The sequence below is a fragment of the Ptychodera flava genome (genome assembly GCF_041260155.1).
Source record: "Ptychodera flava strain L36383 chromosome 3 unlocalized genomic scaffold, AS_Pfla_20210202 Scaffold_27__1_contigs__length_13241970_pilon, whole genome shotgun sequence".
Lineage (NCBI taxonomy): Eukaryota > Metazoa > Hemichordata > Enteropneusta > Ptychoderidae > Ptychodera > Ptychodera flava.
In genome coordinates, this window is record NW_027248281.1 from 11,628,878 (window position 1) to 11,651,835 (window position 22,958).

The following is a 22,958-nucleotide window of genomic DNA, read 5'->3' on the forward strand; positions in this document are numbered from 1 at the left end:
GTTTACTTGGGAAATCCTTCGCAGTCTTTCCTTTGTTTGGGACAATTTTTGAGAGTTAATTAATCTAAACTCTCAGCGCGTTTGACTGTGTGACCGTAAATGGAGACTTTTGTTCTGGTGCGATAATTAGCTTTCAGTTCCGCAAAACTCCATATAAAACCTCAGATAACTTTCAATTTTTAATCATACTTCTCGCTGTAAGTGTACCGTAAGGAGATCATGTGGGCAAAGCGCTTTGTCTGTCTCTTTCAAGTTCTCGTGTTCGGTAAGAAGTGTACTTTCTATATTTTCACTTTTGTGTCATGGTTTTTAGAGACGCAAGAAATGGCTGTTACCTAATGCGATCAAGGACTGTAAGATACTTGACGCATTTAGGCATGATTGTTTTTTGAAGTTCTGCAGGCAGTCACATGGCCAAAGCACATTTTCACATGTACAATTTTACGCGATACTTATGAAGGGCCGGGGGACGAGGGTTAGCAATGGCAAACACTATATATAGAAAACATGTTTTTGAATCTTGTGGTTTAGAACATCTCGTAGTTTACACATCGTGTTGTAAAGTTTAATTGTTGTCACCAAACGGGTTAGTTTTTTAAACACTTGCTGTTGAGAATCAAACTCCATAAATCTCTACAAAACCATGAATCTGATGGTCAGCTGAGGGTTACTGACGTAGAATGAGGGAATGAGGGACAAATTCTTCCACGATCTTTCATGAATCATTTCGGTGAAATACCGAGAACAATGTTAATTGCAGTTGCAACTCGATTCATCGTATACGAAGACATTGATGCGTTGTCCTTGGGTAGTGTGTGTATTTACAGCAAAAAACAGGATGGTCGGACAGTCTCATATACATTACGTTTACTTTTTTGTACGTGGCATACAAGTTTTGTAGATAACGTTGTAGATTAAAAGAACCGACTCATTTGAGTGTCTGGATAGATCACTCAAGAGAATTGCTAAATTACTAAGCTACTGCAGTGAACTGCAATAAAACTGCTTACACTAATTAGTTTCAGCTGTAGCCAGCTGGCAATGTAGACAACATTATATGCCCCATGCAGACAGTTTGTATGGGGAAGTTGAAATAAACAAGATTTGTACATGGACCAGTGCATGGTAATGTTACATTGATTTTAATCTTGAACACAGGCTGCCAAATCGTAAACTCTCATTTACAACACCAGACAGAGCTAGTTTTGCCTTTGAACAAGCAGAATTTTTTGACCTTGGTCAACACTAAAGTGAATGGCCACGGGTGAAACAGAAACTGCCCAGTTATAACACACTACACGCCAATCTGCCAGCTGGCTACAGCTGAAACTAATTAGTGTAAGCAGTTTTATTGCAGTTCACTGCAGTAGCTTAGTAATTTAGCAATTCCGTTGTGTGTTCTAACCAGACACTCAAATGAGTCGGTTCTTTTTATCTACAATGTTATCTACAAAACTTGTGTGCCACGTACAAAAAAGTAAACGTAATGTATATGAGACTGTCCGACCATCCTGTTTTTTGCTGTACTTTGCTATTCAAGAATAATGACACCTCCAGTGTCCTTCAATTGAAATATTTATATGATTATGTAAAATCAATTTTCTTGAGCGTTTGTCTTGCTTACATGAATGAACACAGTCGCGGTGGATGTGTTTGCTTGATCATCTGAAAATTTATATTTGTCATTTATTGGAAAATTGCGTTACGTGAATATTTTCCTTTTTTTATTATGTAAATTCTATACGTGACCGTAGATAACTACAAAATGTGGTCATAATAATAATATCGATGCTAATGATAATAATCATTGTCCTCCTCATCATCATGTGGTTTAGCTGACGGCAATAAGTACCTATGCAGGGTTTTCTCTCGACTGCGCAAATGTCCAATTGTGCACTTCTAGACGTTGGCTGCCATGAAAAAGTTACTTGCAGCGCGGAAATTGAGCAAAAACAAAATAACACTGTATGAGGGTGACCCAAGCACATAGTGTAATTACTGTGACTTTGCTGTTGTGTCAGTATTACTCTCTCGGAAATGACAAAATATCACCTGTCATTCAGATTTGATGACATAATTTGAAATACTGTATCAATGATGGAATATTATGGAAATTCCAGCTTTAGCATTGTGCAGGCACCTTTTGTGATGATCGATCTCCATTGCAATGAAACGCAAACGTTTGATCGGCGCCAATTGGCGCATATTTCCAAGGATTTAAACCCCTTCATTCTCACAAAATTGTGTCCAAGGGAGCAAATACGACATATTCTGAGTCAAGGAAACCTGTGAGTGACAAATCCGCAGAAGATGGAGATCAGCCGAGCACATCGCAAGCTGAAAAAACACAATGTCCATGTTAGAGCGGATGCTGCATGCGCGATGCAACATAGATGACGCAACTGAACTGGGTTACGATCGTAATGATGTTGGGGAAGCACTTCCTAGGGAGGCAAAACCAACATCAACAGTGACTGCCTCCTAAAATGTCAATTCTGCCCCTCAGTGTTTGATGAACGGGGCACAAAGTGCGTCTTTCAAAGAGCATGCAGAGAAAACACTGCCTATGTCTATGTTGAATGGATGTTGAACTAGAGCTCTGAAGAGGGAAAGGCTCAGAACAAAGGGGTACACTAATTACTGAGTTGGTTTAAGACAAACATTATTGCCGGAAAAGGCATAGCATATTCCTATTTGTAAGTTGAGACTACAGGATTCATCCGGGATTCATAGCACAGGAGGGAATCCCTCTTTTCCGAAAACGCATGCACTGACATTCTGTGTTCTAAGAGGTAAGAAAAATATTGAAGCTGATATTGTCACCACTACAAACAAAGCCATACTTTACCATCCGTATTTTATCTTTACTGCCTGAAAGTACAATACCGTTATATTTGTGAATTTAAGCTTGCGAGTATGTACTAGTAACCATCATATATTCATAATTGGAAAATATAGACTCTGATTGGATGATTAAAATAAGAGAACAGTGGCACGTACGAGACAGAATAATACAATATCAATGGTTGGAATTCGAAGGTGATCAGGACAAACACGAGTGATTCTTCTCTTTCTACAAAACCTGTATTTACATGAAACGCATGAAGTATCGGCCTTCCCTTAATTTCATCCCATTTATCTCTTTCAATCACCGCATCAACAAGTCGATTTTCATACATTGAATGAATGAAATATAGCATGGTCGAAATTAAAGACAATAGATTATAATTAGGAAGAAGAAAATTCAGAAATCAGAGAGAGTAAAGCACACGTAAAATGACAATATTTAACAACAAAAATTGTCAAAAATAAGGTAAAGTGAAAATAAAATATAAAATTAAGTACATAAAACGTCATCGCAAGCAGAGCACTAAAATCAGTTAAAAGCTAATGGACCAGATAAATCTGTAAAACTAAGTAATGAAAATTTCAATTAGCTGCTAACTGTGATTAGCAAGATAAAATGGTTACACGATATCTAAACAAGTTGTAGTTAGCTTTAGGAATATGGCACTTACATCGAAAGTTGTACTGATGAACAGATGAATTTTGGACATCGAAGTTTGACACAAAGTCGATTAAAAAGTAGTCTTCAAAATTTCCGCGTCATGCGCAGTGTAAGTATTGAACTTTCTTTGATATCAATCGATACATTCCAACTTTTCCCCACACAGAAACTGGGCAGTTTGGATTATTCATACATATCTTAATTCTACTGTTCGTAATGTTATGTCGTAAACACATCTATCGCACACTTTAAACACCTTTACCGGGTTCTTGAACCCGGTTGGTCAAAATTGGCTGTTCTGGCCTTTTTGATCACCCCTCTTAAAATGCTTGGATAGTTGACTTGGAAAACAATTAACATTAAAAGTTTCATTAGCAATTAAGCCAAACACCGGAGACATGACACACGAACAATCGCAACAACAGCGATTCTTAAAAAAGTCAAACTGGACTCCACGATCAGCAAAAAATACAAAAACCTGAAAGCTATCTGAAGCTGCTAAACTCGCACTTCTAGAGATACCCTTTCAAACAAGGAAACAAAACATGTCGCGTGCCCAAAGAATCGCGATAAACCAGCTTGCAAACAGTAGACAAATTACCATAAAAACCCTTCGACAAGGGTCGGGTTTTGTCTTTGTCAACACAAAAGATTACGTACACGAATGCGAAAGGCAATTACGCAACACTGAGTATTATACACAACTAGCCAGTGACGACACAGAACGAACAGTAAACAAAGTACACGAACTATTAAACAAAATGTACGAGAACAAACACATCGATCATGATACTTGTATCTTGATCCAGAAAACATAAAATCCGTACCCCGCAGTGGTACTTATTGCCTAAAAATTCACAAACCTCGGCAAAATTCTAAAAGACACACTATTCAAAACAAAATTTACTGAAGTAAAGAAACATAGAACAAACAAACTGAACCACCAAACGGACTCACAACGAGACCCAAACATTAATATACTTGCCTCGCTACTCGAAGAGCAAGACCACTAAAATGCTTTAAAATAATTTTTCACAAACACAAACTAAGGAAAGAATCTACACTGCGACTGATGAGAAACCACATTCGTTTTTCGAAACGCAAGCGTCAAAGGGCCACTCTATCAACTCTGTAACACAATAGGTCCGGCTGCGTCTCGCCATAAGCTTTCCCCACACAAACAAAACATTACCGTACACACTGATCAAAACTTCCCTACAAATATCCGAGGCGAACAAACATTTTTGTTAACACAAACAATCGGATAAGAATGTAGGAACACATTTTTGAAACGAATCAAACACAAACTCGACACAAAAACATTTTGGATAGTTAGGTGGGAGCGTCTTTCACACTTTTTACATTCATTGCTCATGTGTGGGGGGTTGTCAACCTGATGTAATCGCAAATCCTCAGATTTCCATCTGATATAAGTATGTACGTAAACAAGAAAAGTAAACTCATGAATTTTAATAGACGGGGTGGCTATGACCAATTTCAAGCCAGATTGGTCACAGCCACCCCGTCTAAGTCTGTGTGGGGAAAAGTTGTCATGATCCTTGCTGATACATGTGTTGCCATCAAAGCCGGACAGTCAGCTGCAGGGGTGTCATGCTATGACTCACATATATATGCAAAGACAAATACAGTGAGTCACATATTTGACAGGAATCATGGATTTTACCTACGGCGATAATTCAGAATATAATAACTTGTGCTATCTATGGGGACATATTAAGAACAATATTGAATATTGAATTGAGTTGAATATTTATCTTCAAGAAATTAAACTTCATTGCAAAAATTCAAAATGGTGTGCAAAGGACAGACTAATAATTAGAAAAAATCAGAAATAGCACATCGCAAACTTTAGCATAACGCTTTTGTGAAGAAAAGATACGTTCCAAAGGATTGCAATATTGATAATGTAAACTAATTTTAAAACTGAAGTCAACGACTGCTGAGGACAAAGAAGAGTTCGTCTTACAGCCTTCATCATTGATACATACATTGAATTTGATCACCTAGCTGCAGAAACCAAAACTATTGAAGTAGTTACAGTGATTTGCTGAGGGTCTAACAAGGCCAAATGAGAGCGTGTACGCTTGCGCCAGTGTTTGTGCACAAGTCGAAAGCACAGCGGTGTCACACAGTAGGAATGTAGAATCGTTTTGAAACTCCATGAATGTGAATTTGCCAAAATACGGTTTTTGATTAGAGCCAAGGTCTGACGTAATCAATTTCATAATACCTGTATCATTTTGATTTAATGCTTAGGCATAATAATTACAAATTATAGGTGGCAAATAGCAAAACTGACCATTTATTCAATACAATATGTATAGTTCATTTCATCACCATCATTTTCAGTTCGCCAAAGTGTGAAATGAATGATAAATGTCCTCAATTTGTCAGATTATTTTTGTACTAGTTCGATCAGTTTTTGGTAAACTGTAATCGCTCTTGATGTTTAGTCCCCTTAGATGATATTTTACCTTCCTTACATTTGTCAATCGTTCTATGGATATATTTCACTTTACTTAGTAAACGATTAGCCTTATTTCAAGGGGAGGGGACTCGATCTTAATTTCAATTTTCAGCTTTATTACTTATATACATTATAAATACATCTGGTTCTGAATCAATGTTTTGTGCATTAAAATGGGTGTTTTACTTTTGTGGTTAAAAGGATTGACATGCTTGCACCTATGTTACGACTTTAAAAAAGGTAGGTTTTAACCCGACTTTAAAGTTATCCTGAGCTGAATTGCCCGTGGCAGTGACTGTAAAGAATACAACTAATGAGGTGCAAAGTTGGGAAGCCTTTATCCCCAGAGTAAGCAGTGCGACCGATGGGTTGATGTAATCTAAATACATTTGGCAGGTGTCGGGTTATCGTCCCAGGAGATTTACTTTTTGGATTACAATTTCGATGGAAAACAAAAGGCTATGACACCTCCATAATTGTCTTCCAAACTAGAACAAACATGTGATCTCTGGGATTGGGTCCCAAGTCTTTAAAGGGTCTATGACATGCCCCATACAACCAAACGTAAAATCACTCTTTGGGTCCTGAAGTTAGCTTACGTCACTGTCTTGCCATTGCGTATCGCCCCCTTGTCCAGATAAAACGCAAGTAAAAGTTACGTGTGGGCGTGTACCCCTAGCCAAACCCGTTCGACTTTTTTCGTCTTTTCGAAGTTGAGCCGACGATTTATCATAATACAGGCAAACCGTCTTTCACATCTTCGCAATCTCATGTCCGTAAGGGTGTTAGGCTACGGCTTCCTTTGCTCAGAAAGTACACCCTGCGCGCAACCCACGAGAGAACATTGTAAGCTTAGTCATAACAGTGTGTTTAGTTTGCTATAGTGACATGGTCTTTTCAGGAGATGTCCAACGGTCACATGTCGCGTACGGCCGATGGCCTCGCCGATCGAGTAAATTAAAATGACTGAAATTAAAATGACTTGTCAGGCTATGTGATTAGGTGTACTATGCTTTCGTGTCAAGTATGGCAAATAAACATCACAAGAACGATAACAGTCGATGTCACATTCTCATTCATCGGGAAACATTTGTGCGGCAGGAAACTTCTCGTCTCTATACACAATCGTGAACGGTGAAGACGGCGATTCAGAATGGCGACCCGACAATGCGGCGACAAGCTTTCTTTGTTTTTCTTCATCAAAACATGTACTAAATCGGCCTAACACTTCACTTTTTGCAGGTTACGTTTGCTCTGAAAATGCAGGGGAACATGAGTCGATTGCATCATTTGTCTAGTGCTCCAAGGAAATGATAGTTCTGTCAAAGGTCGACGTCCAACACAGCTACACTCAGAGTGATAGTTTTCGGAAAGGGTAGTGAATTTCGCCCAAAGCCGTTTCATAAATGACGAACACTACGAAATCTCATTACAATACTTTTTGAAATGTTTTTTGTATTTATCCTAAAACTGCTAACACGACGGACATGGTATTAAGGGGGGTCAAGTTCCAAAATTTTGACCCCGTGTTGAGTGCGTAGTAACTGGACTGCTATCGCAGTAATCGGACGTCGCATTTGGAAAGTGATTAGGGGCTAAATGTTGATAATTCGAAACTTCAAAACCCCAATTTCCATTTTCGATGTGTTTGAAAAAGTGAATGTAAATATTTCGTGATAGCTAGTTACATTTAAAAGACGACATAACCATATATCGACGTGTTTGGCGCTTATACCTACCGGACATATGGGCTGTCTCTGTGTGTTGCTTTCGGCACCTTTTATCGTATGGTCTGGCTAACTTCGCCAAATTTCTATAACCCGTAATAGCTTCTACTAAACAAAATATCCAAAACGGGACAACAGTATCACTTCACGTAATATGAGGTCACAAAACTTGTATATCACACAAAACGCTATCATTACGGAGCGAAATGAGTCCGACGAATAGCATGTGATTGAATGTCCGAAAACTGAGGTCGTCCGAAAACTTTCACTTAGTGCACTGTACTGCAGCTACAATATGCAATGCATTGAATCGAAACACCCAGGCGCGGGATTACTCCACTTTTTATAAAATAAATTCAACAGTGAAAAGTGCAAACTTAGACTGATACTGTTTTATTTCATATAAAGAAATAAAACGTAGCCTCATCGTGCTTTCAAATATATCCCGAGCATTCTGTTGTTTTGTTCACTCTCGCTTTGTTCTTCAAAGTCAGAATCTGACTCTGAATCGGAACCACTCGTCCCGGTTGCCTTGGGTTGCCTATGCGCCTTCAAGCTAATTCCCCTCGAAATCACTTTCTGAATTCTGGTCAACACTGTCCTCGTTGAAAGCAACATTAGTCCCAGCAGCTGGACCGCCGGTGTGGCTTCCTTGCCAGTGTTTACTGGGCATCTGTGAGCACTATTTATATAGCTGACTTTGTTTGTGGTATAATTTATGCAAGGACCACTAAATACACTTTCATAACAATAGCGTGGTACAAATGACGTCAATTGTACCTGTTGGTCAAGATGCAAATACCACTGCCTGGCTCGGGTGCGAAGAGGCCCCCTGATCACCAGACATGAAAAAGGAGTCAAATTTCGCCCTTCGCGCACATCTTTCCGAACTGACAAATTGTGCAATCCATAGACAGGTCCCTTAGCTGACTTTTTGAAGGGAAAAAATAAAAGCTTAAGAAATCATGTCATAGGGCCTTTAATTTCACGATTAGAATACAAGCGCAACATAAGGTTTAACAAGTAATGCGTGTAATCATCAGTTCATCATGATACACGAAGTAATACAAGAATAAACAGAATGAAGTACGAGCCCATGAACGTCAAGAAGAACAGGCGTTATGTGAACACTGTTCTTTTCTTTTCTTTGCGACAAGTCGAACTACCAAATTTTGAATTTTTTGAAGTTTTACCGATTCTAAATACAATTAGGCCGAACAGTAAACTGTTGAAATGACCCGAGCGAGATATAATGAAAGTATGTATGAGTTTCTCAGGTATAGTACAAAAGTTGTCATTTCCACGGTGCTAAGGTCTGTCGAAATGGCTCATTTCGCAAAGAAGTAATAAACACTAAAATAATATTGAGGAACGTCTTGGATTAAAATATCTTGTCCCTCCAAATTATTAAAAGTTTCAGGGGCATATAAATTGATACACCCACGATCATTAATAGTATCTTTTCTGGATATGGTGTTCCCACTAGATATCTTTGCCGGTTTTAAGGGGGCTGGGGAAAATTTACAATAGTTTAAAGTGATGACAAGAAAAGGATGCCAGACTCTTTTCATCTCAAGTATATTACTTTCTGCGAGCATTTTTGTTTTTACGCCTGCCTAGATATGGTCTAACACATAATCGTTCTTTTGTAAACAGCAAAACTATAATTCAATTTTATTTGCAGTCAGCACTGTCTGGTATCGGTTGATATGACTTTATTTGCCAAAACTGTCACTGTAATTGACAGTTCTTAATACATCATAACATTTACTGACCACTATAAAATCAAACGCAAGTCTTATTTCTAAAATAGCAGAAAGATCAAGCTTCGAGGTGGACTTTTAAGTACTGTATGCCTAATAAGTAAAACAATCCGTGCTTTTGCCAATGAAGCCTTGTCGTAATTCGTAGAATGAACTTAAGTGTATTCGTTTAATATGACCAACATTGCTCCCATATAAATTATATGTATTGTTCACTATGACGATTTGTAAGATCAGAAATTTTAGTGCTGTAAATGGGGCAAACAGGAAAATAATGACTCAAGCCTAGTAGCGATGCGATAGTCGAGCCTGGTACCAATCTTTTATATTTTGCCATAAAATAAAAACATGTGATCTCTATTCTAGTGATTGTAATGTTAATCCGGCCTCAGCGGATATGAATCTTACGTACACAAAACAATATATATATATATATATATATATATATATATATATATATATATATATATATATATATATATATATATATATATTATATCATGCTACCTTGCGCCATTCTGATTGGACGAGAGCTCATTCCACTGATGCTAAAATACTGTTTTAGCACTGATAGCTGTGCTAAAACAGGCCCCTTAAACCAGCTTTTTCGAAAATTGCCCGGTCGGTGCATTTGAAGGTACCTATCTAAACCATTGACCCTCGAGAGACTGAAACAGTCCACTTTGTTTCAAAGACCGAAGATAGAATTTTGATACACAGATAAAGTGTGGGTCTGTAACTCACCTCTTGATATAAAGAAGTTGGGATCGATGATGAAAGACATCTCTGAAGCAGCACGTTTGGGGTATGATGCACACAATTATTAGGGCGACAGCGCATCGTGCACTTTGCGGGAGTCGAGACGCGATATATCCAAGTACCGCTCTTTAAAATGAAGATAGTATACGTTCATACACAAATAAATTGACACTTCCTCACAGTAACGGTATGTCAGATATCAAAGTTTGGGCTAAAACAGATCGGGATGTCCTAACGATGTAGACCAAGTAGTTCAAAATAACAATAGGATGACTCCTGGCGACTGCGACAATATTTGACATCAGATGCAACGAGCAGTGTCAGCGTCCAGCTCTCCCTGCATCGGGCTACACACTCAGAATCTGCACAACTGTTCATCACAGTTGCAGTGGGTCATCGCAAGTCTGGATTATTTTAAAACTGCTTGTTTTCTGGTACAATTAACGTCCAAATTATCCATCAAAAATAGATCCTGTAACTTCACTGTGCCACCACTGAATGTTGCGACAGTATGTGCGGTACAGAATGACACAAATCTACATTAGTATGCCAAAAAAGCCAGAACTATTGTTCTTATGTAAATTTACGAAAAAAATTGTTACTTTTTTCTTTTCATTTGAACTCTTAACCCATTTTCTGTGTGAGTGCAGCAGGTATTTTTTGACAAGTATCGTTCGTGTTGCATGCGAATAACATGCAATGTCGATATGGACGTAATGCGTATTTATCGTAGGATACTGTGTGCCTGTACGGAATCCGAACTTGTAAAAATGCTCGGTCTCGGGCGCAGAATTTCCGACGTTCGATCTCTCAGACGTCCGTTTTCTGCATTTGGCGCTTAGAGTGATGAAAATACCCAAGTAAGACAACAAATACACGCAAGTTGATATAATATAACAGCAATAACCCCCTTCGCAGTCGGGTATACACTCGATTTTGGTACAATTCGCTCCATATAGCACTCGCCTATCGGCTCGTGCTACATGTCGCGAATTGTACCAAAATCTCGTGTATACCCTCCTGCGGCGGGGTTATTGCTTAAATATATATATATATATATATATATATATATATATATATATATATATATATATATATATATATATCAGTAATTTATTTAACATTATTATTCTCGTCTTTAATGAGTTGCAGGACCACATATTACAAGGGTGTTGTCCGCGGATATATTCTCAGAAATGGGCGACAGTATTAATTTACCGTGCGAATATAAAAAACCACAAACAGCATACTCCAGGACCACTATCGACTGGAGGAAGGAATCACCAGACAGCTTTAGTCTTACCCTATTGACGATCATCGATTTCATTGTCGATGGTGTTGTTAATCGTAGATACAGCGCCAAAGAAGACGGTTCATTAATAATACGCAACGTCACTTGTGAAGACACGGGATCATACAAGTGTATAGTGGCCTTTCGGTTGAATGAACCAATCGACGGTATTGGTTATCATACTGAAGTGAACAAAGTCAATCTAACGGTTAAATGTGAGTATTCTGCAATCAAGTTTTCAAAGCGGCAAGAACCCTAACTTTTGATACTTTTTTCAATGTCCACCATGATTTCTTCAGTGTTATACTCCCCAAAACATGTTGATATACACAATATTCGGCTTGTTGAATCAGCCTTTACATGTACTACGTCGTTATTGTTCACAAGTGAAGTTTGGTCGGGATTAGAATTCAAATATAAACAAAACTAGTGCATTATACACATAAGGACGCTATGTTGACAGGCTGAACATTTGATGTTTCAATATCCTTGTGGGAGTAGAATAAAGAATTACAACTGACAAACAAAAATAAAGTAATAAAAAAGTCATCAAAAGCTACCATAAATTAACGGTTTGCGAGATGTGTCCTTTAGAAATATTGAGCGGAGTGGGATAATTGGATGATGAAGTAAGGTCTTTAAAATGTAAGCAAATGTAAGCTATTCTGCTTTTCTTTTTACGTTACACACTTATTTTAATGAGTAATTTGTAATGTTGAGTAGGGCACTAACGGTTTTGAGAAATTTGAAAAAAATGAAGACCCAACTTTCCCAAAATAGTTCCAATCGTGTTCGCGGTGTGACATTGTGAACGGTTTGAGTAGAGTGTGTGTAGACTGATAGAATAGCAATAAAATCGTGGTAAATCTGAATGCGATAAATTAGGACGTAAGTAGATACATTAAAGTGATCTCTGTTTTCCTACGGATTGTTTTAGCGTCTATTCGAGGGGTCAGCGTTTATCCGAAACTAGAGATTGGAAATGGCGTGGCAACGAGAAAAAAAGGCGATTCGACACTTGTTTGCAGGGCAGAAAACAGCGTACGGCCAGCAGCTGACGCCTTACATTGGACGTTTGACTACGATAAACATACTCGTCACAAGATTACTTATTTCGATGAACACCGTACGGATGGGAAGATGGACGTCTCCAGTGTGTTGACTTTAAAGCCACCACGTCATGTCCCATATTGGTACAACGTCTCGTGTTCGGTTATTGAGGACACATGTAGCATTTTGACCTCATCATTACTTGTGTACTTGGAACCCAGACAGGGTAAGATTCAAAGTCAAATAATATATATATATATATATATATATATATATATATATATATATATATATATATATATATTACGGCCGATACAATATTTGTAATCGCATTTTCTGTTCTTAACGATATCCATGATGATATTGCTGACCATTGTCCGCCTCTCTGTCTTTTTTCACTAGATCGTCGGATTAAGAAAGGGAGGAAACTAGGAAGAATTGGAAGGGAAAAGAACAAGAAACGAAAGAACTTCAAGAAGTTAAGGAAAGAGAAACGACGACTACTCAAACAGCATGAACGACGAAATGAAATACAAAACCTAGCACAGAATGAGAATGAGTGACCTTCTTCTCGACCAGAAATGAAATTTCATTGATCATGAATTGATCCACCAGATTGTCTTCACTTCTGGTGTAGAGTAACTTTGTATAACACTAACCTCAAGCCATCCCTCCTCTAACCTCTTTCGCATATTTTCGCAATTTTCAACATTCAGCCCCAGCAAAAGCGGCGAAAGTGTTTGGATTTACGCAGTACTGTTACAGGTATCAGTGAAATTATTCTCCTCAAGACGACGCATCATCGTCATCATGTCGTACAAAGAGTGCACATTCCATCATACAGCGGTGAACAAAAGACAAGGAAGTGTCATTTTGTTTTGGCACTAGCTGGCGAGGGGAAGTGTAATTGAAACTGTCGGCATTTAGTCTACCGTGGTGTTTATCACAGGCTGAGAATAACATAAATTAGTTTAGAAAAAATATCCTTATCAGATACATGCCAAGCCTCTATAAAAAGCTTAATGGCAGATAAGCCCAAATCACAGCGTTTAAACAAAATGTTTCCCCGTACCGTTGATACGATGTATAGTGCAGATAGAGAAATGTACCATAACTCACTTCCAGCTTTAGCAATGGCGATGATAAAGACAAAAAAGTGGACGATGATGGTTTAATTTTCAAAAGCAGGGCTCGAAATTAGCGGTAATTCCGCATCCACGGACTACCTACTTTTCCCTGGCGCTACCAAAAGCCATGAAATGGTAGCCCACACAGACTACCAAAGCCTGGGACATGAAATTACTTGGTTCGACATGATTTTGATCGCTGTGAGATGACCGACGCTGATAGAGTCAACCCAGCCGGACACAGAAAGGCCAGACTATGACCTTTTCATGGAAATTGAAAGGCGACAGTGCAGTCGAATTTGCTGCGACAAACTTCCAATGAAATATCATGACTTATGTACTTTGATGACTGGCTCGGGAAATGTTGGACAATGAAAATTCATTTTCATTGTTATTTAATCACAATGTATCAATCACAATTAAAAACAAAATTATACATAGCGTCCTCTGTACTAAACCCAACTCTCGACTTGGCCGTCTTCATATGATACGTGTCAATATGAGAATTATAAATTATTTCGACGAAAAAATCTTCATTCAAACATGGGCTACCAGACCTTGTCACTGGGCTACCAATTTCAGAAAATGGTAGCCCAATGGGACTACCAGGCGAAAAAATTAATATCGAGCCCTGGAAAGGGAAGTATTGCAACATATTGACACTTGTGAACATTTCGAATTTTCTACTCAGGGAAATGTTGGACAATGAAAATTCATTTTCATTGTTATTTAATCACAATGTATCAATCACAATTAAAAACAAAATTATAAATAGCGTCCTCTGTACTAAACCCAACTCTCGACTTGGCCGTCTTCATATGATACGTGTCAATATGAGAATTATAAATTATTTCGACGAAAAAATCTTCATTCAAACATGGGCTACCAGACCTTGTCACTGGGCTACCAATTTCAGAAAATGGTAGCCCAATGGGACTACCAGGCGAAAAAATTAATATCGAGCCCTGGAAAGGGAAGTATTGCAACATATTGACACTTGTGAACATTTCGAATTTTCTACTCAGGTCAAGAAAGCACTAAACAACTTACAGTGAATTTCAAAATAGCTTTGAATTTCATCGTGCTTAACCCTTTGAATCCTTCTCGGAGAAAAATGTCCGAATAATGTCATAGGGTACCAGGGGGGTCAGGGTGCAGAGGGTTAAGCTTAGCTGATAAGAAAAACGTTTCTGGCGACAGAAAATGACGCCACTTGTATTCAGTACAGACGTTCTCCTTCAATAGATTTTGCAACAATTTGACCAAATACGACGTTCACTGTGCTACAGTCAACATAGTCAATGTTGCCGCGCCCCCGTTGAAAAACTCACCCGTACACTGACTGCTAAAACATTTTATTCTGCCTTCATCAAATTTCCCGTCGAGAACGTGTACTGTGTACGGGTCAGTACAACGATTCGTGTTTCCAACTCTCAAAATATTCTGTAAGTGAGAAAAATGAACATCCTCTTGGGTTAAACTGTTGCAAAAACTATCAAAGGAGAAGGTTTGTAATAAATGAACTTGGCATTATTTTCTATCGCCAGAAACGTTTTTCTACTCACCCAAGGACGTTGTAATACCAAGCTATTTTTAAATTCACAGTAAACCTAAGAGCATTCAAAATCAAATTGCAAGAAATGATGTTGTTGATATAATCATGTACACCGTACGAAAAAGCTTTTGTCGATTTTAGAAAATTTTAACTATTCTTTGCTAAAAATAATGAAAGATGACACCGGAGGTGAAAGCATTGCAAGTATCACGAAGGACATTTTTACAAGTTCATTGAGAACGACGTCAGTAAAATGCAGTTGTATAGGTGTTTAGAAAAGAAAGAACTCACTTAAATATTGGCAGGAAGGAGAAATTTGTTCAAGCCCTTGTTCTTTTGATGTAGCCTGGAGAAAAATAATTCAATGAAAAGGAAAAAAATAAAATGTGATGCGCCAGGAAATCCCAAGTAGAGATGTTAGCCATACATTCTGTCATTTACATTTAACTTACTTTCTATTACACTCCTCGGTCAGCTAACCATACTGCTTGCAAGATAATATACAAAGCAAAATAAATAAAGAAAAAACCCCAAAGTACACAAAGACTTGGCAAAATATCTACAAATTACTTTGATCAGTATCTTGTCTGTCACACATCAGCTTGTCTTGTCAGAATATTTACTTATTTAACTAGATTACAATTTCATTGGAAAACAAAAGGCTATGACACCTCCATAATCCTCTTACAGATTAGAATATACTTGACCCCGGGGATCGAGTACGCGGCGTATTTTAATTAAGCACGTCAGATAATAATTTCTTCGTCACTTGAATCAATCTTTTTAGCATGCAGAGATTCAAAATGACAAGATAAACGCTTGAACGTTTTATGTTACACTCAAAATAACCAATGGGGTAGATTGATTAACAATAAGGGAGCCTTCAGAAATTACAGGGGGTGAGTCGGAGGAATTTGGGAGGGTCACTTTTTAGAAGACTGTTCAAGGGAGAGGGTCATTTTATATTAACCTATCTCGGGGGGGGGGGTCACTTTTGACGGAAGGTGATATTATGGTCAAGCCTTTGATTGTCTGTGTGATATAATCCTAATTAGGAAATCACCAACAAAATACATCAATTCTTATCCACAAGTTTCATAATAAAGCAAAGGAGATGCAGTGGTATCCTACGTTAAACGCAGTGAACAGTTAAATCTGATGAAAGACAAAATACAAAAACATATTCAAGAGGTTGAAAAGTGTATATCGATTACCAAATAAACATGAATGCAAAGATATTATTAGTTTTTATATTGGAAAAGTTGTGCGTAGTTCTCTCATAGACATCCATGTACAGTGAATCAACATTTCACTAAACTTTCAAATTACTTTTGTTGCACACACATGGACTTGTAACCACTCTAGTCTAATCAAGAACATTAATATCAATAATTTAGCATACATAAATGCACAGATTTACGTAATTTTATATTGGAAAAAATTATTCATAGTTTTATCATAGACTGCCATGTATAGTTAATCAACATTTTGTGAAATTCCAAAATCACTTTTCTTGCACACACATGGACTTGTAACCGCCCTAGTCTAATCAAGAACATAATTATCAATAATCAAGCATATAAAATGCCAAGATTTACCTATTTTTGTATTGGCAAAATATTCATAGTTTAATCATAGATTACCATGTATCAACATTTCGATGAAATTCCAAAATCACATTTCTTGCACAACCATGGACTTGAATCACTCTAGTCTAATAATGAACATATACACACATATACACAAATGTGAATGTTACTTCCCACTTCAAGCAAAGTACATTTAAATATATTATCAAACATATAAAATATACAGATATAGCATGTTTTGTGGTGGAAAACTGTCAATAATTTGCCTGATAGATGTCTCCATGTATCATGATAGTGATGGTATACCACGAGATTTTGACCAGTTCACGATATATATGCACGAGCGATAGCGAGTGGTATACCGTCTCTGGGTGTGATTTATTGCTATTATATCATAACAGTATATTGAAATTCTGGCGTGGAACGTCATAAAACGGATTTTTGCTCAAGCTTAGAGCTCGCGCGTATGTCTGCTGTGGTATATCGCCAATATACCACGGTTCTTCTCGCGTCTCGACCAATCAGATCACTGTATTTGCGCCATTAAAATATACTGGTATGATATAATTTTTGATGAAGCACTGTATCAGCCACATCTTGCCTTCTTATATTTGCACACAATATGGTGACCATCCCTCAAATGTCTGAAATATCACATCTCTACAAAAATGCCAGAGAGATAAATTGCGACTCTCCCTGCAATATACACCAGCTCTCCCCTCTCTAATTTATCCCTCATTAACATAAAAATTAAACTAATTGTTATTTAAATTAGTTGATTTTGTTTCATTTATTCCTAGGGAGAATACTGCAGTAGTCGGGGGGGGGGGGTCAAGTTTTAGAATGTCGGAAAAGGGAGAGGGTCACATTTTAGACGGGAGGATAGGAGCGGGTCACATTTTATGGTACAGGTGTGCGCGGATTTCTCCCGGCCCACCCTCTGTAATTACTTAAGGCTCCCTAAGACAATGTAATATTGTTACTGCAATGTTGCTGATTTCAAACATCGGTATGTGGTTGCTGTGAAGGTACATGAAAACTAAGGTAGAGTTTTGTAAGCCAAGTGTTCTTGGATGACGACGTTCTTGACTTGACGAAAGGCGAGTTGGGTTGTGTTTTCAGGCAGATACTTTTGTAATGTCAATTTGTGTAATTGTTTGCCGACCAACAAAGCTATTACTGCATTTTATGTCTGAGGATGTTATATTCAATATGATAGACTTTCGTAAATATTTGCCAGTGTTTTGATATTTTTTACAATTAATATACTTTGACTTGTGTTACCCTCCAGTAGAATTCAATATATCCACAAAGTTGAATGGACTCAATGTAGGAATGAGCATGCCGTCCAATTTTAACTACTTCACCATTAAAGGGCCAGAAGCTGTATTATTTTACAATTGTTCACTACTATAAACGTACCTTTATTGAAAAAACTGAGCCATTGCTGATATTATACAGGTGGTGTTATTCTCGTCGCTCGATCTTTTTGCACATTTATTCGAAAAATTGTCTTTTATGGATCGTCTTTTCTTTGTTCATTAGGTAGTTTAAAAAGAGAGAGATAGAGGAATGAGAGTTTTTATCATTATATTTTTTTAGTATGGATAACATGGACAATTGGTAGTTTACATTGCACAAGGACATCAAATTCATGTCTTGGTGTTCATTATCAGCACTGGAAAGCTGAGTAATTTGTAATATGTCATTTGTAATGTGTATTTCGAAAGTCCATATGTCTTCCGTCCTTGGAGATGGATAATTTGAATGTTATAATGTAGAAATATAGTTAAGCAAAGATAGTATAAAGTACAGCTGTTATTTACTCTTATATCACCTGCTGTTTTTCAAGCTTTAACTTGCTCTCTCCTCGTCATACCAAGACACAAAGACAGGAGAGAAGCAGTAATTCTGGCGACCGAGACCTAAAAGCTTTTCTATAAAAAAAGAAATACTTCAGTTGAATCAAATTTTATCTTTTGTTTCTGTTACATCGATAATTTGAATGACTTTCAGATACCGAATACCTCACAGCACAGCCCCTGTGCTCACAGCAAGCTAAATGAGTGATTATCTATCCATGAATCTGTAAGTAATACATGTCAACTACACTTTATTGTTCTATTCCCAAAAGCACGTTGAAATATATGTACAGTATTCAGTTCTGCTCCCAAAGAATTTCAGATACACAGTATTCTTTTTGTCAACTCAACCTGTAGGTGTGTAAAATGCATTTTATTGATAAAGTACATTATGGTCTGACTAGAATTGAAATGTAAACAATAATAGTGTACTGCCATATACACTCACAGCCACTGTATTCCCCAGCTAAATAGTTTGTGTTTCTTCATGTTTTGGGGAGTAGAACAAGAATTTGCAGTTGAAAGACAGACGAAAAGCTAACAAAATCATCTTAAGTTACAGTTATTGACCCTTAAACTCAGCTACAGAAATCTTTGTGACGAAAAAAGTGAAGTATAATCATGAACCTGAAACTAAAACACTGAAAGACCAACCGTGAGTTTCTGAGATTTGTCGGTGATTCGGTGAGCAAAAAGTAATTTTTATCAATGAAACTGTATTTAACACGATTGGAACTAATTTGGGATAATTGGATTGCGAATTAATGTCGAGTTAATATACAAATGTTATCTCATCTGCTTTCCTTTTTTATATAACACACTTGTTTTCATGAGTAATTGGCGATATTGCAACATTCAGCTATATGGCACCTAACACCTTTGAGATATATATATGAAAATCCAATTATCCAAAATTAGTTCCAATTGTGTTTTTTTATTACCTGTTATATTGCCTGCATTAGGGCCTGCATTAACTTAGCAGTCCCCGACTAGCCCGAGTTGGTTATCAGAGGATTAATATCTATGTCAACATATGCGAACAGATTATCTTTTAGTGTAAACAAAACATTAGCACTGCAGGAACTACTTTTAACAAGGCCCACGCCGGTCGCACTCAGGATTTCCGACCAACGTTAAAAGTGCCGTCAAGCACTTGCAGTGACTTTGAGGTCATCATTTAGTTCATAAAATTGCATGAAAAGTTTACAAAAACAATGGTACTATAGAATCCCTTTCAATAAAATGCTGTTTAAACAATACCAGCGGTTAATTAACGTACGCTGATTTTGCATACGGAAAGCTTTTTAAGCTGGTTGAGGGTACGTTCACAAAGGTCATTGCCCTTTGAACTAAAGTTTTTCTGTCGCACAATATCTCTGTACGATCGAAATGAGACAAACTGAAGATTTTTTGCTTTGTATGGAAGTTTATATCCTTATAAAAGAAAGTACGGTAGCGAAAATCAGCACAACAAAACAGGACTTTTACTAAAACGTACTCCTTCAATTTCAGTTCAGACTCAATGAGTGGCATTGCGGAAAGGTGCATGCAATGCAATGTAAGTCACGAGCAAACTTTGGTGTCAACGGATCCAGTCTTTGAATTATCAATGAACACTCACTAATTTTTCTGGTCCAAAAGCCAAAGGCTACTTGTCCATCGCAATAAGCCTCTATGTTTGCATCGTGTTCATTTGTAGCCGGATGCGGGCCACATTGACGGGCTACATCCGTATTTTGGCCGGCTACTGTTCAGCAATGTTTCGCTCTCTAGCCCCAAAATTCTGGTTTTGATAATAATATTTTGATATTTTTGTTGTCTTGCAAGCCGGATATAACATTTCAGAAGTGCCGATGTGGCTATATGTAGTCTAGCAATTTACGCGGTGAACTTGATGCTATCTAGTATCAGCCTGTAATACCGCGATCTGCGTGTACTGTACTGGGAATCGCTCTCGAGGTCAACCTTGCTTTCCCGAGTACAGCCCGAATTATTCCTACGTTCACATGGGGTGTAGCGTACCATTGGACAGACGTTACGCCCACGATTAGCCGACCATTTCCGAATATAGCCGACGTTTGTTTCTCTCAAACGTGAAAGAGAAGAAAGTCAAAGTCGGAAGAGAAAGTCGACGCTTGAGAGCTTTGGTTTTCTGCGTAAGAGTAGGGCCTTGTCTGATAGGTTTGGTAGGTTTTTGATCAAATGTAAAGCGACCAAAAGTTACTGAGTCTCATTTTTCATACTTTTGAAACGCCACGTCAATCCATCCATGGTCGATCATAGTGTCAATATTCAAGTCGATCGACATTGCGTTTTCTGCAGGGACCGTTGTTAAGCGGAAGGGAATGTCTACGCTTGAAAACTTTGATTTTCTGCGTAAGAGTAGGACTTTGTCTTTTGACTTAGGGAGAAACAGTCATATTGAATTTTCTACTCCATCCTGGGAAAGTCACTGAAATTTTTCCATTTTGTCTTCTGGCTCTGTTTCACTGTCAATTACTCGCGCTACCGTCCACCGGCCGGCCTTGTCAACTGCCTCTACCATTTCTCCTTTCTTATATGTAAGAGTGGCCATACTGTAACAAACGGTGTCTGGCTAGCAATTCATTGATTTCGTTCTTTTTATCGGAGATGTCACAGGATACGCGCAGCTCATGGAGTAAGGGCACGTTACGTTGTTTGCATGTTCAATGCTGTTGTGATCACATTTGCATATATGATCAGTGCGCGTTACTGAAGTGAAGCGTCCGAAAATAGGAAACTTGAATGAAAATGAACGCAGAACGATATTTTGTTTCACCATATTTCTAAAACCTAATTCAGAGCCTAAATTAAAGAAGAAACTAGATTACTTGCATTGAAAAGTTGGTAGTTCACTTTTCCTGTCAACATAGTTCCTTGTGCAAGCATATGTGTGTGCCCGTGGTATTGAGTGAGTCGTTACAGCCCTGACGTTCCTATCATAGCACCAGCTGGATAAGATAAACACAACAATGGAACATTAACACCTTTGGGGATTAAAAGTCTTCTGTTTGTCACCCGAGTTGACAGGCCGCAACTTGCGTTTAAGGTATCATCCAAGTTAATGGAGCCTTCCTGTTATGGTAACAGGGCAAGTCGACCTGTGAGCCATTGCGTAGGATAATTGGATTATATATTGGATAATGACTTTATTGAACCAAGTAAAAGTAACTGAAATTCGACGTGCATATTTGTTCCGAAATAGATCATACTTATCGTATGTGCACGGACTACAGGAAAGTGAACACTTTAACAAAGACAGACACTTTCCCACTCCCGAGGATTGATGATTGCATCAATAGAGTGGGACAAGCCAAGTATGTGACCAAATTTGATCTACTAAAGGGATTTTGGCAAGGCCCTCTGACGGATCGTGCTCGTGAAATATCCGCCTTTGTTACACCAGACGGATTATTCCAGTACAAGGTGATGCTGTTCGGAATGAAGAACTCTCCGGCCACATTCCAATGGATGATCAATGACGTCATATCCGTGCTAGACGGATGTTGACCTTTCGTCGGTGACGTCGTCCTGTACAGTGACACCTGGGTGGGGACACATCAAACTCATGCAGAAGTTCTTTGAAAGACTGAGCAAAGTAATGTTGACTGTCAACCTTGCCAAATCTGAGTTTGGTTGGGCGAGGGTGACTTACCTCGGACATTCTGAAGGACAGGGTGAGGTAAAACCTGTTGATGACAAAATCAGTACCATTTCAAGTTTCCCCATATGCAAGAGACAACTGATGCGCTTTCCCGGTATGGCTGGTTACTACAGAAAATTATGTCCAAAGTTCTCTACAATTAATGAGTCTTTGACTAACTTACTTAAAAAGAAAGTAAAGTTTGTTTGGTCTGAGCAATATCAACAGGCATTTGATACACTCAGGGCTCGAAAATTCTCGCCGCCCGACGCCCGTGACAAGTGAATTTTGAGTCTGGGCAAGTGAAAACAAAATTCTCCCAGCCCGACCGACAAGTGAATTTCAATGAGGCCACTGTACGTATGCGCTGCCACTCTCTACTTCTTTGAGTGTACCGCTTTAGATATGGCCGGCCGATAAAATAGCTCTGTTCTACTTGGTTACAAAATGGCAAAATATTGACGTCTTTGCACGATGTTTTTTTCTTCTTCTGAAGTCATGTCACGATGCCTCCTCAACAGAAAACTACAGCTTACAATAAAATGTTGTAAGGTGTTGAAACAATTTACCCTCCT

The 22,958-nt window shown here is 38.1% G+C and overlaps 1 protein-coding gene across 1 annotated transcript; it reads left to right on the plus strand.

Moving 5' to 3' along the window:
- The first annotated feature begins 181 nt into the window (after positions 1–181).
- Positions 182–15,772, plus strand: LOC139126495 (uncharacterized). The gene is made up of 4 exons (XM_070692551.1): positions 182–265; positions 11,398–11,751; positions 12,474–12,812; positions 12,989–15,772. Exons 1-4 carry the CDS (start codon positions 220–222, stop codon positions 13,147–13,149), a joined length of 900 nt encoding a protein of 299 aa, XP_070548652.1. The 5' UTR covers positions 182–219; the 3' UTR covers positions 13,150–15,772.
- The last annotated feature ends 7,186 nt before the right edge of the window (positions 15,773–22,958 follow it).